Source organism: Tympanuchus pallidicinctus, unplaced genomic scaffold, assembly GCF_026119805.1.
Source record: "Tympanuchus pallidicinctus isolate F22 unplaced genomic scaffold, pur_lepc_1.0 scaffold16, whole genome shotgun sequence".
Taxonomy (NCBI): domain Eukaryota; kingdom Metazoa; phylum Chordata; class Aves; order Galliformes; family Phasianidae; genus Tympanuchus; species Tympanuchus pallidicinctus.
Genome location: NW_026294679.1, coordinates 4405986 through 4424348, shown reverse-complemented (window position 1 = coordinate 4424348; position 18363 = coordinate 4405986). Strand labels below are relative to the sequence as shown.

Sequence of the window (18363 nt, the reverse complement as noted above, 5' to 3'; positions counted from 1 at the left end):
ACAGAAAATCACCACCTCAGCAATAACAACCTAATCAAATCTTTTTTTTTAATTATTTCAAATAAGATTATTCATTGGCCTATAACTTATAACAAAGATCTATCTTGGAGCCATTATTTATTTAATCCATTTACTCTCAGTCCCCATAGCCATATGTGGCAATATTTAATTAATTTTCAAACTGGAAATTCACTACATATATCAGCCTGGAAAAACAGGTATACAGAAAATAGACTGTAAACATCTCAGGATTTCATCATGCTGTCCTCAGTACAATTAAGAGTTCTTCATTTGAATTAAATAGTTAATGATGATGATCATTTTGTAAAGAAACAATTCATATTTTTGCCAAGTACTAAAGTCTAATTGTTGATTTTATTTTCAACATCAATGAACATAATTATGTTCATTATATAAAATAAAACAATGAACATAAGGCTGCGGGGTGACCTCACTGCAGCCTTTCAATACCTAAAGGGAGCCTACAGAGGAGAGAGGAATCAACTCTTCGAAAGGGTTGATATGTGTAGGACGAGGGGAAATGGTTTTAAGTTGAGGGAGGGGAGATTGAGGTCAGACATCAGGGGGAAATTCTTTACCCAGAGAGTGGTGAGGTGCTGGAACAGCTGCCCAGAGAGGCTGTGGATGCCCCGTCCCTGGAGGTGTTCAAGGCCAGGTTGGATGGGGCCCTGGGCAGCCTGGTCTAGCATTAAATGTGGAGGTTGGTGGCCCTGCATGTGGCAGCAGGTTGGAGATTCATGATCCTTGAGGTCCCTTCCAACCCTGGCCATTCTGTGATTCTGTGATTTTATAATTCTGTAAAAAGTCACATTCACAAACTCTGCTGTTCCTTTACAGATCCACCCCACGTGATTTTGGAGGCCGTTTTCTGGATGTTTACAGAGATTCCAGCTTCTTTTAATTCTCTTTCTATTCAACTCCCAACAGTATTTAGAGCAAAGAATGAACTTTTTCATTATATATGTCCTATCAAGTTTAAATTGTTCAGTCAGAAATACAAATGTTATGTCTGATGGAAGTCACAACTGTCCACATGAAGAATAATTTTGTTCCCATTTCTATCTGAAGTGAAAACAATATTCCTTCAGTTCCACAGAAGAGCTTAAACTTCATGGCATTAGAAAATACTCAACCTGGCATTGAAGTGTTAAACTATCTAAGCAGTTGAAAGAGATGGGAATGCAATGCTTAAAGAACGTGCTTAGACACTATTATTCAGATGAAACAGATTAAGGGTTAGGGAAAAAATATTCCTTTTCATTAACGGGCAAAAAAATTAAGCATAGTTACTTGTGGATTTAAAGACATTTTCTCAGTTGGCCAGAGGCAGAAATAGTCAGGCAAGCATCTCAGAACAGCCACCAAAGCACAAGCACAGGGTGGCAGAGATGCCTCTCTTGCAAGCACAGATAGGCTCCTACATACGTAGATTGCTTACTTATTGTCCTTCTACAAGATCTTGCCACTAGACAGTAAATTACGATGGCTGATCCAGAAGCAATGCCTCCCATCTTATTACCTGGGCCCACAATGTCAGAGGCGGATGGTGGTGGTTGACAGATGGCACCAGAGGGGCAGTCTGATGCAATGGCATCTGATGTGGAAGTGTGTAAGGAGCAAAGGGGTGGAATTGAATTCCTAAATGTGGAAAAAAGGCACTCATTGATGCTCACCAAATGCGTATGGAGACCAAGCAGCAGAAGTGAGCACAGCGAGGTGTGGGTGGTACATTTCAGCAGTGCCAACTAGTTCAGAGCCCCAGATCCATCACTGAAAATTCCGTATTTATTTGGGGGATCAAAACACCTAACTTAGGTGGCAAAAACAAGTAAACAGTTCTGAGGTTTCCTCTTCCCTCAAATTTAGAATTCTGTCAATAAGTTCCCCTGAAGATGAGTGACACGGAGGCGATGACGCAGAGAGGTCCCACCAACCAGAGACATAAAATAGAGTTAGAGCTAAAAGTTAAACAAACCATGGCTGCTCTTCAGTATCCTTGCTTGCTTTTTAAAACTATTTCCAAACATGATAGAAGTAAGATTTTTTTTTTCCTCCCTTAAAGGTATTTTATTTCCTCTACCAGTTTTAAACCCACATCCCATGAATCATTCAGCAGAGGAAGTGGGAACCCAGGGACACACAAGGGTGAGTTTTCCAGTCAAGTGTTGGCACTCTCTTTATATTGACATAATTAAAAAGGCAATCCACAGAAACCGCTACATCAAGCGGAGTGATTTCTAAGGGCTTCCACTCCTTTTTTTTTCCATTCCTCAAGTGATTGCAATCAATTCATTTCCTTCTCAAAAATGTTAAAAACTCAGTATGAAAGTAAATGATAATGGATCAAACTCTTTTCTTCCCTTATCCTCTTATTCCTAGGCTGTGAAAAATTTCCACATGAGAATCCAGCCAGATTAGATGTCATGTAGGAGGGCCTGTATTCAAGAAAAAGGCACACTTCAAAATCATCATGGACTCAAATATTTACATTGTCTAAAAAAGCCCTGTCCACAAGAGTACTATTCATATTCCTTCTTACTCAATGTTTGCAGCGTACACCCAACGTACATCAGGAAGAGAAAGGGGATCTCCTACTGCAGAGCTATTATCACAGAAGAACTTTGTAAGGATTTTCAGACTTTGCTTTTCAAATATTTCTCTTTGGCTTCAGATTGAATTAGTGCACATTTAAAAAATCAGACTACAGTTAAAAACCCACAACTGAAAACATCTCGCTTTTGGTCTCACAGTATAGAAGTCCCCATAGCACTGTTTGTACTGCTCAAACCACCCTGGAAATATTCAACTACAAGGTTTTCAACCAAAACAACCACCTTGCAGACCATCCCATAGCACTTCTCTTCTGGTTCAGCTTCGTAAACCCAGTAACCATCTGCTGATAAAATGCACTCTGTCATGACACAACTGCACATATGTCCAACGTTTGCTATACGGATGCTTCCATAACTAGCTGACTTTGGAAACAATGCATTTGGACAGCCATTTCCTAACCCTGGACAACTGCTTTTAATTACTGCAGCCTTTGAGCTGTAGTTTCCCTCAGTGACCACTACTACCACTGTGATACACGTGCATGTCCAATCACTGTGTTTTCAAAGTGCCTCCCATGATCTTACAGTCACACAACTCTAAAAGGACATGATATTTACATATATTTTTTAACTCATTCCTCTAACTAAATGTATGGCTGCTCCATACATTTAGTCCTTCTCAGCAGTCTGATGTCTCTAATTTTGCTTTATGTTCTTTGAAATATAAGGAAAAGGGCACGGGGGGGACAGACACACAGACCGAAGCATCTGTCAAATAACTTGATTAAAAAGATCAACAGTACTTGATTAAAAAGTAGTATAGCTCAGGAAATCCTGAGTACGTGGTTTCTTCTACCAAGTCAACTCATTGCAATATAAACACGACCATTTACTTAATAAAAATAGCTACAAGACTTCATTTTCTGAGAAGTCGGGGACACCTTCCCTCATATAAACAAAAAAAAACCCTTAAGGTGCTTTCCCCCCTCATACTACTAGATATGCTGCATTTTAATTGGAAACATCTGGAAGCATATTTTACAGTGAAGCTGCCAAGCCTAAATTAATATTTCACACCGTGATATTTTTTGTTTTACTGTTTCCAAATCAAAATCGACCAGAACTTCTCTGAACTTTTGTCCCACAGGAAGGGCGAAGGTTTTAATGAGGCTTAAGTCTGGAGATTACTTTTTGAATATTTTGTAAAATCGAAGGGATTTGGTAAGCATTTGAGATGGAAAACATCAGCAGAGTTTGTTTTTGTAGTCCAAGTGGAACTTAAAATGTAAAACTACCAAGAAAGAGAATAGTCTGGAAAACAAAAAAGGTCAAGCACCAGTAGCACTGAAAAAACAAAAAGGGAAGGTTAAACACACATTTAATTCTTTTATCAAGTGCACTTTACATCTGTATCCTATTTCTTCACAATAAACTCATTGATCTTTTATTAAAAGTGAATTAAGACTGTCTTCATCTCAATTTCCACCCAGCTGCTTAAAACAAAGCTCTCAGACTACGTAAACAAAATAATTCCAAATCATCAACAGCAATCCGTTAGAGCTAAGCAGCACAACAAGAGAAAGAGTGCATCGGGTTTATTAAATTCAGCCCTTCCACTGAAAGACAACCCCACTGGAATCCCAGCAGCTCAGTTCTCCAGCAGACCCTTGCTCCCTGATTTCATTGCACAAACAGAAAAGGTCCCTGCTGACCCCACAAGAGTAACCCCAAAGCCCTGCTTTGCAGCCAGCAGGACTGAGCTGGACATTTGAATCCATTTGTGCTTCCAGTCCTCAGTGTCACTCCTGTGTGCCCTGTGTGTCTAAAGGGAGGAAAAAAGAAGGGAAAAAAAGCAACCTGCACAGTTCTCTCCCACCTCCCAGTCACCATGCTGTTTTTACTGTTCTTTTTGAACCAACAAACAAGCCCTCAAGATTAATACACACAGAATGAATAAGGCTTCATTTTATCCAGGAAAGATGGTTGGATGCTTCCGATTTATTGTCAGAAGTATTCCACTTACAAGGAAGTGTATCTCAAAAAGGAGTTCCATCAGCCAATGTATGGATTGCGGATAATTTGATGAATAAATAACAATTTGGATTTAACCACAGCATCCACAATTGTATGTGCAAAGGCTTGCCTGACACTAACGAAAACACGAGTGATTTTATCCAAACTTGGCATTCATTATGCAATCAGAGCTTTCAGGGCCCAATTGTATACCCTTGGAAGCTCTGTTACCTTTTGTTATCAAAGAACAACACGCTGTAACCCAAACAATATTATTCATAGTAACCAAAATTGATCTTGTAGCCCAAAAATCTCACGCTACTTTTGAGAAGTGGACAACAGATAAGGGAATTATTCACAGAATCACCAAGGTTGGAAAAGACCTCCAAGATCATCCAGTCCAACCATCCACCCGACCACCAACATTTCTGATTTCAAAATAAAAAAAAAAAATTTTTAAAGTTAATATTTACTGAAAATCACCATTAAAGATCCAGCAAGTCAAATTAAAGATGGCACCACACGGACAGTTCTGAAGCTGGAAGCCAGTAACCATCGTACATTCCACCATAGGGAAGCTACTCAAGAATCCTAGAAAAAGTAGCATAGTTATAGAGAAAATTTATGGGAAACCAATGGAAGAAAAAAAAAAAAAAAAAAAAAAAAAAAAAAAGTTAAGCTCGTATGTGGTCAGAACACAAATCATCTGATTACCAAAATGGAGCTGGTTTACTTTAAATCTGCTGCAAAAATTCTTAAGGAGACCCTAGCAATAAACTTGGAACAAGAGATTAGGAAAAGCTATGACAAAAGATAAAACCCAAGGCAGGGCCTCAGGAGGAATGCTCCATTAGAAACACACCAGCTATGCTGACATCAGTCTGTCTTAAAAGGAGTTTATTTTGGCAGCTGTGAGAAGTGGCAAAAGAAAGAAAAAAAAAAGGTGAGCATTACAATCATGGGGATCCCGTATCATTCCCTTAAAGAGCTGCCACGAGCTCACATTACTTCTTGTAATTATTAAATACTTTTATTTCACTTCATGGTAAATATAAGAAAATGTACAAAATTATCAAAAGAAGGACATACACATCTCAGTGTGTGCTGCGTTAACATTCACCAGCACAACCAGAAGGCGTGAAGGCATTCTGCACAACTTTTACTTTTATTTATTTTTAAACCATTGAATGGAATTACGACGTGCCAAAAAGTAAAACTAGGCAAATCAACTTTTGCATCTTCTGTGACATTTGCTAAAAGAGAGACTAAGCCCCAAGCCCTTACCTTCATGATTCACTTCAATTTTTTTTTCTCCTCCTTTTAAACCAATAAGACCCTTAACAACTCAGAAGAACTACACAAGACAAAAGCATGTGTAACCTCCAACAAGACGAGGATTCACTGTTTTGCACGCACATTGCTCTCCAGCTCTCCCAGCTGCAGCCCCGCTGCCTGCAAACACACCTTCCTGCTGCTGGGTGCAGAGCCCCCCAGTACCTGCTGCCCAAGAATTTCTCCAAATCTAACCCTTTGGAGCATGCTTTGTCCTTATGTCTAGCCTCAAACCCAACTCCTCATTATAGCTACTGGTTCTGTGGTTACCCTCCAAGCCTTCTGCTGTTTTCCCTGGCATTCACTCATGCTCAGCAGCTCCAAGCCTTCCCCATCTTTCCCAACATCCCTCAAGCTGCTCTTCTCAGACAGTTTTCTTTTCTTCCAGTTCCAGACCCAACCCTCCATGCCCAACCGCTTGCCCCAAAGCCCCTCAGTGTCCATAAGATCCACTCTGCATTACCTCCTACACCCATCACAGCCTTACCTCTCTCCTTTTTATCGCTGGCCAAACTCACATCGTCAATGGGGAATAATGCCTCCGTACAAGATTTACCCAAAGCCCTGTTTCTGCCTTTTTCCAAAAGCTCAGCCAGAAATGCACAGAACTTGCCAAAATTCTCCCCAGACAAGGCTCCAAGGGCAAGAAAACAAGCCGTGCCCAGGAAAGTCTGTGCCTGCTGGTCGCCTCGCACTGAGTCATTCCATATTTCACCTCCATGCCCAGCTACTGACTCACTGTGCACAGTATTTGAAGACATAATAAATTAGAGGATTAATTGACAGCACTTCATAATTGTGGGTTGCTGATGTTCAAAGGAGTTGAAGTGTGCTCCCAGTTAAGAATTCAGATGAGGGAAATCTGCTTATAGATTAACCTATGCTATGCACATAAAGCAGGATTTTAAAAAGCATTTACAGTGTTCGTGCAACTATATCATGTTGAAAAACAATGCAGCTTTAAAAACTGCCACTCCAGCTTTAATTTCTACTTGCTGCATGCATTTAAGAACAAGAAATAATACCCTGAACCAATATTCCAGAACTGGAAAGGATTTTTAACTTTGGAGCTTTCTATTAACGTATGGTACATTACATCACCAATAGAATAACCCAATAAGAGGCAAATACTTAACCTTTGACTATTCAACACTGAACGCATACAATAGCTAGGACAGTTGATTTCCTACGTATTCAAACAGAATCTACATTTCAACACTTTAAAATCTCGCACGTTTACATACAAATTTGTTACATTGGTCAAGACTAATCAAAAAAAGTAGTAGTCTCAAAACCCCATGCATTTGGTTTAGCATTCTGTACCATTGCACGGACATTTCAATGGCCTCATCTGTGCTTCTGCCTGAAGATTTTGGTAGCACTTCACACAGTGCCACGGCAGATGAATTTTCCTTTCAACCTCAATTTTATGTTTGGAAATGAAGCATTTTAATCTGCACTCTACCATACACATTTGGTCAGGCTAACCATGGGAAAACACACGTGCATTACAAATAAAACCTGTAGAATTCTGAGCAAAGGGGCAGAGAATATGGCAAAAGAAAGTTTATTAGTAAAACATATCTTTCTGTGAGATATTGGCATTGTGAAAATCAAATTAACGCATTCATACTGCACACAAAAATATATGAATTATACTAAAACTCTGAAAGAAAAAGAATTAAATCTCAGTGTTCAAGTGCCCAGAACTCTTTATCAGGAATAACAAAGTCACACACTGCTGTCAGACATTGTCACACTGCCTTTCCACCCACAAACAAAAAAAATGAGGTTTGCTCTGTCAGAGTATTCCAACCATGTGTTAGAACTTAACAGTAAGTAACGCTGCAGAAAAAAAGCATGTACAAAAATCCGGACCAAAGAAGTACTCTTTAAAAAGATCTTTCTTCTGTTGCCCATAAAAATGTTTATTTTCACTGTAAGTTTTCATTCCTGAAATGAGCATTCTGACTTCAGGTCAACTGAGCTTGTCAAGCATTTGTTAAACAAGGCTGATTTGTTTGCTGAGAGGGGAGCATCTGTGCACAGAGTTCTCTGTGTTCTCCAGGAGCGCCTTTAATGCCTCACCTTGTGCCCATCTCAACACCTGTAAGCCAACGTCTGAACTGAACCATCCTTGGTAACAATGGAGCAGCCTCAATGAGATACAAACCTGCATCACCCAAAAGTTCATTTTGTCACCATAGAGATGTTTGTTGTCTCCACAAACAATAAGGTACAAAGCAGCTAGGCACCCCCTACAGAACACAAACACCTGAGCTGATATTGGACAAACCAAAAATGCAGCCTTGCATTAAGCTGACACAACTTTCTGTACAAGCTTCTGTTCATATGCTTAATCTTCAGACTCAAAACTGAATTGAAGAACAGGTCAGAGCTCCATTTGTAGCCACAAGAAACGCTAAACTAAGACTTGTAGTATCCTCAGTGCTCTAGAGCCTCTCCAGAACTGGGCTAAAAAGAAACAGGAAGGAATCCAAATACAGGAACAGAGAGCAATCATAGGGTAACACAAAATATGTCCAGATAGATTGATGCATTGAATTTTTGTCAAGTTATTCACAGGGAATGGTAACTGCAAACATACTTTACAAGAAATAACAGCATTTTTCATCTTTTTCATGTTGACTTGCTTTCATATCCCTCCTTATGTTAACAAATTATTTCTCTCTTATTAGAAACAATATTTCTTGTCAAGTCAGTCCAATTTTAAGTATCCAAAATTGAACAAAATGAAATTACAGTACCAAATTCTGTAGCAGTCATTGTGCCCACAGGCTTTGCATCTGCTAGCTCTGTAAATGCATGTGTGTGTGCTTCTGGCTCCATAAAACTGCCCAAGTTCAACACTATTCTCATAGCTGGTTAGAACAGATTTGCTATTATGCTTCCATAGCAATAATTCAGGTGAAAAGGTACAGACATGTCCACTTACATGGTAAGGAAAACATACTGCTTAACATTAACGTATCCCCAAAGTATCTTTTATAATTGCCTTAGAAGAAAACAAGTTTGAGGACTGGAGTCAGTAACTATACCCACATATACAGCGCATATGTCCTGATGGTACCAAAAGCTGGTAACTCAATGGTATACTGAATGTACGCCTAACTACTGGATCAGGGACATATTAAAAGTAGAACTGCATTTATAGAGCATCAAGTGCTTGACCTTAGCAGTTTGCTATTCCCACTTTTCAAAGTGAAAACAATAAAGCTTCATAAGAAGGTGGAGCTGTCAGCACAGGGGCCTGGGGGCTACCAATTCGGTCATCAGTGTGATGGAAACAACATTTAACACACAGAATTCCTTGACCAACACCCAGTGATTGAAAATAGCTTCTTGATGACAAATTCATCATCAAACAGCAAATCAGATAAAATTCCACTAAGGAAACCAATTTATCTTCCAAACTAAGGCTTCAGTCTGGGTTTCCAAAACAAGCTCTATCAAAACCAAATAATACATGAGATACATGCAGTGTTTTACTCAGCATCCTTCACTGCCACTGGGAGATGTGACCTGAGGATGCAAAGAGCATCAAGTCCTCCCAAATGGAATGTAACACAAAAATGGCTGCCAATCCCTCTGGAAGAGGGAATGGAAGATAATTAAGAAGGATTAATAGCAAAAAGCATTCACAAATGATGAATAAACTTTACTGAACACATTAGCACTAAGTAGCCCTGCAGAACAGTAGCCTCAGTATCTTAAATAAAATCAATAGATTAGTGGAACAAAAAGGTCATCTCCTCTTCTGTCCATTCATAGAACAACAGTGCATTTGTGTTGGGATCAAACAAAGCATTTGGTTCCTGTGTACTTTTGCTCCATGAACCCATTCTTCTTTAATTAGTTAACAATGGGATCGTTTTCATTCCCTTTCTTCTGTGTCATTCTAGCTCAGTTTTACTTGTGAAAACATTTTCGAATTACCATTTTCATTCAGGGAGAGAATGGGAAGAGAAGCAAACAGTGGAACACGCTATTAAAAAAAGATGATCTGGTCCTTTGAAAAGCCTTCTAGTCAGAATCTCGCAGTCACCCTATACATATAACACTGCAAATAACTACTATTAACATCTCCCTGTACAGAAGCAATTTCATTTCGTTTAACTTCTCCATTGGCTGTTCTGCTAGGGGGGCCCACCTGGACTCAATTGAAGAGAATACAGATTTATTTTTAAGTGACACATAACTGAACAATGTTGGGGGCTGTCAGGATAGCATGAAGTAAGCTCCTCCTCTACTGGTCATATTTGTATTGTGAAAAAAACACACTGCAAAACAATTAAATACTGTCATCTGCAATCCAGTATTACAGCTATTTGCTCTGGAGTTTGTTTATTTTTAATTTGTTCCTTTCTTTAAACAACCTCTTTCAGCACTGCAGTAAAGATGATAAAACTCGTCCTAAAAGTTTCCATAGATCCTGCAGGGAACAACTATAAAACCCCTCCCTCAATGCTCTGTCATCCTGTTTAATGCAGTATTCTCTCTTAAATGAAGAAAACAGGAACTTGTAACAGATAACTTAGTTAGAATGGACAGAAGTGAGATTCAAGGTCGTCTACACTGTGCTCTCACATTCAGCCACAACTTTAGCACCAAAAAATCTCAGCAAGTTCCAGTTTAGACCATTCGAAAAAGTTCGTACTCAATTCCCATCTTTTCCTCCTTGTCTTCAGAGTCTATGCATCTTCTTATATAAGAAGAATTACTAACTTCATTGTGAATAATGTATGTCTTCAGCATTTGAAGGCCTAATTTTAGACATTGTTCTAGAGGAAAGAGATGGATCTGCTGAAGAAAATCCAATGGACATCATAAAGAATGGCAAGAGAATTAAAAAATGCAACTGGGAGAAAACATTACAAGTAACTGAGGGGTTTATTTTGGTGAGTGGATGGGCAGTTGGAAATAATATTGTTCAGGAAGTTCACGTCAGACAATCCAATGAAAGATAAAGCACAAAAATATATAAGGATATAACTACCAACATATGAAGACGTGGCAAAGGAAACCTTTGGCAGATACATGTCCCAGTGCATCCTAAAAGTGTAATTGGACCTGCCTTGGAGCAAGGTCTACAAGACCCCTTATGGACCCTGACAAGTCTATTTTTCTATTTCTTCCAGGTTCCAAATCATTCCCCTCTACAGCAATTTGGGACTCTAGTTCATACCTAAGCAACACTGATGTACAAGCAATCATTGTCATAAAATATAGAAAGCTTTTTACAAACTGACTCTTGGAAGCACTGTGGGTAACATCAGGATCGATAACAAATAATAGAACGTCATTAATATGCTTCCACTCAGTACAGTGAGCAGCTAAACAAACTCAAAGAAAATAATCATTCAAAATAAAGAATAGTTGCCTAGATTAAGTGTAACGCTTCAGAGAAACGCACTGTGATAATTCTGTAAAATATAGGCTCTTAGTAAAACCAGACCTCATTAGAGTATCTACCATTAAATCTTTCCTGTAAAATTGGAGAAAAAAAATCTGTGGATTAACTGACCTGTCAGCCAGCTCCTACCGTAAAGACTGTAAGGTGAAATACAGCAGAGCCAGGAGAAGCAGGAGTTCCTGGCTTCCAGACCAAATAAATTCCTCCTGACAATACTACCTAATTAAAGCAAATTTCATCAGTGAAAAGCAAAAGTCAGAAAGAATACAACGAGAGCAACTAAACTCGGCCAGAGTTCCAATATTGCAAGTGTCAGCAGGTTCAACAGACCTGGTGCAGAGATAAAGCCAACCTGTGTTTCAATGGCTTCAGTGACAGATTTAAAGGGCTGTTTGTTCTCCAGGACAAAACACCTTTGATATTTTGCCCAGAGCTTGAAAACTTGCCTCTGAGCAGCCTCACACAGGGACATGGCTGTGTGGGAAACGAAGGCATTGCACTCGTTGAGCCCTGTGCAGCAGAGCATCATAAGGTGGCTGCCTCAGCATATGCTAAATTCACCCATCTTTGGGAACAGCCAACGAGACGGACCAAGCAAATTCAGGATGCTAACCAGCATCCAAGAATAATTAAGTCAACAAAATACACAGCAAAGCCAACAAAGCAGCACCTCATTAACTCACTTGTTAGAGACTTGCAAAAAGCACACAGACTTGCATGCAACTGACAATTTTCTAGCACTGACCAGTGGATTTATAGAATTGTAAATGGAAAATTCTGAAACATGAGCCATGACCTCATTGCTTGGATGAAGAGGAGAAATTCATGACACGAATTGTGAAGAAATTATTCCTCCTCCCCCCCCCCAACCAAAAAACAAACCAAAGCCCACATGACTTTTGTCTATATATTTCACAGTCCACAGTTCTCACTTTAATTGCTGAAGTCACAACAAGCCCCCTTCGAATTCAGTCGAGGCAGCAACAAGCAGTGAATTTGTGACCATACAGAGCCATGAATTAGACATGATACGTTTCCAGCAGCTATTAGCATGCAGAAGATGGTTTGTGTCAGGTTTATTAACACCATCTTGAACAAACCTTTTCAGCGGCTCTTTTTGACAGAGGCAGTCAGGTTACCTCTAATAACTCCAAAACCATCTGGTGGTACAGAATTAGCCTACAGTGGACAAACCGTCCCCTTCCTTGGGTGCTTTCATTAAGGTAGGCTTAGATTTTTGCTTATTTTGGCCTCATGTAAATTAATTATATTTATCAAAGAAACAGTATAGGAAAACCAACTCAAATAGAAAAAACTAATGTAGCAAGTGATACATGTAGAACATACTGCTACTGATGTACACATGTAGGAGATTAATATCACCTCTACCACGTTTTTATTCTTTTATTCTTTAGAACATTTGAACTATACGCATGTTTTTATATCTATTTATACACAGACATAATCTCATTGTACATGAAATAGGAACTTGTTACTGATATTAAAATCATTAATAGAATGAATATTATCATCAAGTATTTTAATGTTATTTTAAATCATGTCATATTTGGAATTACTTAAAAGATGTTGAACATTTCTTTTAAGTAAGCTATATAGGATCTTGTTCCCTCGGGGTTGTTCAGCTTGGTTTGTATTTTCTTATTGATTTCAGCTGGTGGAGGTTGGTTTTTAAGGACTGTGTGAAAACGGTATAAGGGGATCCAAGCAACAAACTGCAAGATAAACAGAATGGTTTAGGAGGGCATTTTAATATTATTTATTTATTCAGTATAGAAAGGTTACAAATTTAAACATTAAAAAAAAAAACAAGAAATTTATTAAATTGGAGGAATTGGTTTTGTAATTGGAACTGTATCAAATAAGAATTACAGGTGTACAAGCAAAACTTTAGGAAGGCCATATCCTGCATGTACAAATGTGTTCTGCAAAGTGACTTTCAGATACAGTATCAAAGTTTGTATATTGTACACCCCCAGTGTCTGCACGTGTTTATTCCCCCAAGGGACAGCACAGTAATGAAAGAGGTTTCAGAGATCTGCTGAGCCCTGTTCAACAGCCATTTCATTCTGTGCTGATAGAAGCCCACAGATCAGGCAGGCAGCCATGAATACGCATCATGCTTGCACCTGAGTTCTGCTATGCTTCAATCACCTACAGCTTGAAGTAAACATCTGAAAAGGAATCCACATTTCCAAAATTAGAATAATAAAGCAGGAGGAATATTTTTGCATTTTTCCCCAAAGGAGTTCTAACTGACAAAAAAAAAAAGAAGAAGTTTTCATTGCAAATATTTTAAAAAATGGAAAACTGGAGTTTCTTTACTTCAAAGACTTGGCTGAGCTCTGCATTTGTTTCTAGTGGTAAAGTGGATTCCAACTGGTTTTAGCCCTGCAAATCTTGCATGAAACTCAGCACAGCTTCAACACACACACACACACCATAATCTTTTACCCATTACATACACTACGGAGCGCAGCAGCTTAGAGGAAATAATAATAGTAATTGCATTCATTATCTTGAACTGACATAAAAAACAACAGGAAATGGATACTCTACTTTTAAGCATTTTTATTTGCATTGAAAATCCACTGTCAGCACTCAATAATGTTGTTGCTATTCAGAACAGAGGCTTTCAATGCTCATAACACCACCGTTGTCCCAGTTTTCACAACCTGGAGAGAAATCTGTCCAAAGTCAAGAGGAAATACTTGAAAATATTCACTCCTAGCCTAATGTGATCCCTGTGGGTCCCCTCCAACTCAGGATATTCTATGATGAACTGATTTTTGTCCTCCTATGGTACTTTCCACCCTTCCCTGTGTTCCCATTGCTGTTCACTCCAACATGCTCAGTACCATTTACTCAGTGTGTGCTGTAAGCAGATAGGAGGAGTCTTCTGGGCAATGAGAAGTGCAAGGAAAAAGCTTTTATGGAAGAAAGCAACAAATGAAAAACAGTAAAAATAAAAGAGGGGAACAGCAAGCTCTAAGGGACACTGCAGTATGAATATAACAACATGTGACATATTGGTTCATAAAAGACCACCAATCTTCAAGTCAACACCTTGGGTAATATAGATGTAGATGATGATTTTTTTGCACTAGTTACATCCTGAAGGAATACTAGGGCAATTTGATTTTTAAAAGCATTCAGCACACACACAGTTGAAGAGAAATCCCTTTAAAATTCTTCCCCCGCAGCTGAGTTCATCATCTCAAACACCATTGCAAGTCTTGGCCAGCCATTTTAAAGGAGTTCTAGAGAATCCCTTTGGGTTTGAATGCCAAAAGCCAAGCCATAACTCAGAGTGGTCTTTTTCCCCTGCAGTCACTAACCCAAACCATTAGAAGGAACACACAGAGCACATTCATAGCTCCAAGAAAACGAGAGCTTGGTTTCAGCTGCTGATACCAACACAGAGCAGCAATCTGACCACATAGGAAGTCCCATGGAGAAGTGGAAGGAAAGTACAAGTAACGTGGCTAAAAACTGTATTAACAAGCCAAAGCTAAATGCCATTGAAAAGCAGGGAGACTTTTTACTCCATTCTGCAATTTATCATTTTCAGATTATTTTACAGTTGTTATTAATACATGTTTCAGTCTTTGCTTTTCGCTATCTTGTGTGTTCTTAAACAGTTTTACAAACAAAAGAAAACAAAACACCCCAAAACTACTGCACTGCCAAAACCTGTATGGCTCTTTATGAGTATACATCAGCTTTTCAACCTATGTATTTACAATCTTTACCAAAAAGTGGCATTGCATACAACTACTTAGTGAACCGTAATAAATACTGCCTTGTCAGAATATTTGGTTGACTATACATGACCTACCCGTAAACACATTTTGAATTTATTTCTATGTATGGTATTCCTATGAGCAAAATTAACCCCGGAGAAGCAACTAGTACCAGTGCAAACAGACCCAAGCAAAGCAAGACCAATTCCCTAATTTGATTCATCGTCTGTTCCCACCGTTAATAGTAACAGCATGGAGAAAACCAGGCTTACAGCTGGTGGCAGCTTTAATACATGCTAAATAAAAAGATGGAGCACAGAGGTATACCTACACCAGCTTTTTCTAAATGATGCTTTTCAAAGCTATTTCAGTGGCAGAACTGTGGCAGCTTGTGCTTACAGCCAGAAATGATAGAGGTTTCTATTGAGATGCATTGCAGTAAGTCACTTTCCTCTGCATGTCTCAGCCTATGCAGGAAATCCAGGCTTTTTGAAAAGGTTAACTGAGTTCCAATGGCCAGGAAGGGTGAAAAAGCCCCAGGTGGGAGGCAGACCAACATGGGAGCTGGAGATGCAGGCTGCTGCTACGGAAGGAGTGATGCTGAAATTCCTAAAATGAGCCAAAGAAATTGGCTCTGGAGCTCTATAAAATTCCAGGGGCACCACTTACGACCGCAGTCAGCCTGAGGTATTCAGTTCAAGAAAGATTAATCACAGATGAATCAGCCTTTTGTTTCTTTTTTGACATTTCAGAGCCCTTTCTAGTATTCCATCTATCTGAAGTCTGGCCATGCCTTGATACCAAAGTAGACTGTTTGAAATAATTCCATTTACTTTGGCCAGCACACAAGTCTGGATAAAGATTTCAGTCAAAACATCTCTTCAAATCACAGAACAGTCTTCAAATAGCACACAGATAGTGAGGCAAGGAGGCACTGGGTCTCAAAGCTTGCTGATGTTATTTATTTACTGACTTCATGGAGCAGTGTCAGGGCAAGGGGATGGTTGGCCAAACCCACAGACAGTAGGTGCCCCAGTTGCACTGTTTGTATGCAAATATTGACATTGAAAATGCTTTTTAAAAAAAAAATAATAAATCACAAAACAGCCACAACCAGAAGTAGAGAAACTCAGGTAGCAAACTACCAACAAAATCTGTCTGGTGTCACCCACCAACAGACTCAAAATCGGTATCAAAGAGCTACGACAGAAAGACCAGAAATTAGATTAGCATTACAGGGAGCTCAGAAGCAACTGGAGAATGCAAGTTTAATAACATAGAACCACAGAAAAAAAATTTGTGGGATAAATCAGACAGAAGCTTGGCACAATAAAAACAATCCAAAAGCTCTCAACTATCTCTCTGATGTGGCCATTGGTTTAGTTCTGAAATTTTATAAATCTGTTTGTAAACAAATGTCTTCAGCTGAAAATACGTTTAAAATTAGATACAGAATGTAAACACTTGAGAAGCAATCGTGAGTCCAACATTATCCTAAAACAAAACACCTCCTTGTACTTCAAGTTTTAACACAGGCTCCAGAACGCATTAGGAAAAAGACTTTGCATCTTACAAGTGCTGGAAATTTTTCCAGAACACTATTTTCCCAACCTAAGAACTACCACATCTAACAAAGCCTGAAGAGTTTAACCACAAGGTCATGAATTTTAACAGAGAACCATTTTAATCTTGTATGTAGCTGATCTATCCTCCCCTCCAAAAAATGGAATAAAGCCATTGCTTTGTGTTTTTCATCATATTTTTCCATATTAATATAGTTCATAGAACTACAGAAATCCTTTTGTCTCAATTTAATGTATATTTTATTGTACTGGTACACAAATATTACCCCACTGATGGAACAAGTCTAGGAAGAGCTGGGAACTAAAAACTAGCCTAAAATTGTGATATATTCCTTTCCCCATTTGCAGTTTCCCTGGCTCTCTGCCATTACAGAAAATGCCATTGCAATCAAATGCAAGCTGCTTGGGAACCAAAGGCACAGAAAGGAAAGGAGTCAAAAGAAAGCTCATTTTTCAAGACTCGTGTAATTACCAATCTGATCCACTGTGGTGGGTGATGCTCTTTACCCCCATTAAGCTTGCTGCTGATAATTCAACATTTCTCAGCCCTATTCTCAAGCCACTGGATTCCTCCCCCCCCTTTAGGATCCTCTTCCATGACATTCAGGCCCCTGATCTTCACTGGACATCACATCACACACCATTTACATCAAAAATTGTATCATTTGTAGAAGCAGAAGATGAAAATGTCACAGGCTGACCACCAAAAACAAGCTGAGTTCTGCCCCAACGTGCTCAGCAGCAGCCACCCATCCAACAGCTGCACTGCTGATCGGAGAGGAGATGTCTGTAATTTGCAAGGAAGTACTCATGTAGAACAAGACTTTGACATTTGCTGCTAGGTATCTATACCTCCAAGCTAGGAGTGGTGTATTTAAAACTAAAGCATTCTGCTATGTCCTTCTGCAGACAACATTAATTCATCACTCTCTGATTATAACATAAATGAGCAGAACAGTCCGTTGCACAGATCCCCAATTATTTCAGCCAGGTCTTGTGCAGGAGACTGAGATTGACTTAATGCAAAGTGGAACCCTGTCAAACTCCTTAAATCAACATCACCAAGTCACTGTTTTTTCACACATCCCCTGTCAGCAGGAAAAAAAGGCAGCTTCACAAGCATTCAGACTGACAAACGTGAGCTCCAAAAGACAGTATGGTGGAAACCAGTATTCAGGCTTAAGTGTTTTTGCCAGAAGCATTCTTAAAAAAAAAAAAAAATTCAATCAAAATGTCAGCTTAGGCATTTCTACTGATCATAACCTGTGGCTTGAAGGGAAATTTCCTAAGATTTCCCAAATCCTGTGATGTCACTGTAATCCAATGTAACATGTGTGTTCTTAGAACATATTGCTTATAGAAAGATGCTGTCCCTGGCCTCCATTCCTAACCATCCAAGCACAGACAAGTGGCAGAGAAAATGACAAGCAGAAAACAAACAGTGGTTAGCTCTTTAACCCATTTAATTTGCTTGTATGGCACTTGTTCAGTAACACTTACCTACAGCCTTTCCTTCTCCCAGTCACTAAGGAAAGGGAGCCTCTAACATCCCTTTAAACCAGAACCAGGCAATGCCTTCAACATGTAATGCCCTAAGCCAAGCTGGTGTTGCTTGAATTGGCAGGTTAAAGAAGTCAATTCTTCCCTACTCTGCTCAACCAACCCCT

General features: G+C 39.2%; 1 protein-coding gene across 9 annotated transcripts in view; it reads right to left on the bottom strand.

Annotated features, from left to right (window-relative positions):
- The window catches only part of ATE1 (arginyltransferase 1), a 69678-nt gene that overhangs the window by 15503 nt on the left and 35812 nt on the right, over positions 1 to 18363 (bottom strand). The window contains exon 11 of one of the 9 annotated variants that reach the window (XM_052677114.1): positions 528 to 1659. The exons of 6 other annotated variants lie outside the window; for them this stretch is intronic. In XM_052677114.1, coding sequence (XP_052533074.1) covers positions 1555 to 1659 — 105 coding nt within the window. In that variant the 3' untranslated portion in view covers positions 528 to 1554. Of the gene's footprint in view, positions 1 to 527; positions 1660 to 5062; positions 5178 to 13115; positions 13545 to 18363 lie in introns of those variants that run through there. 2 more of the 9 variants (XM_052677116.1, XM_052677115.1) reach the window with 2 other exon arrangements.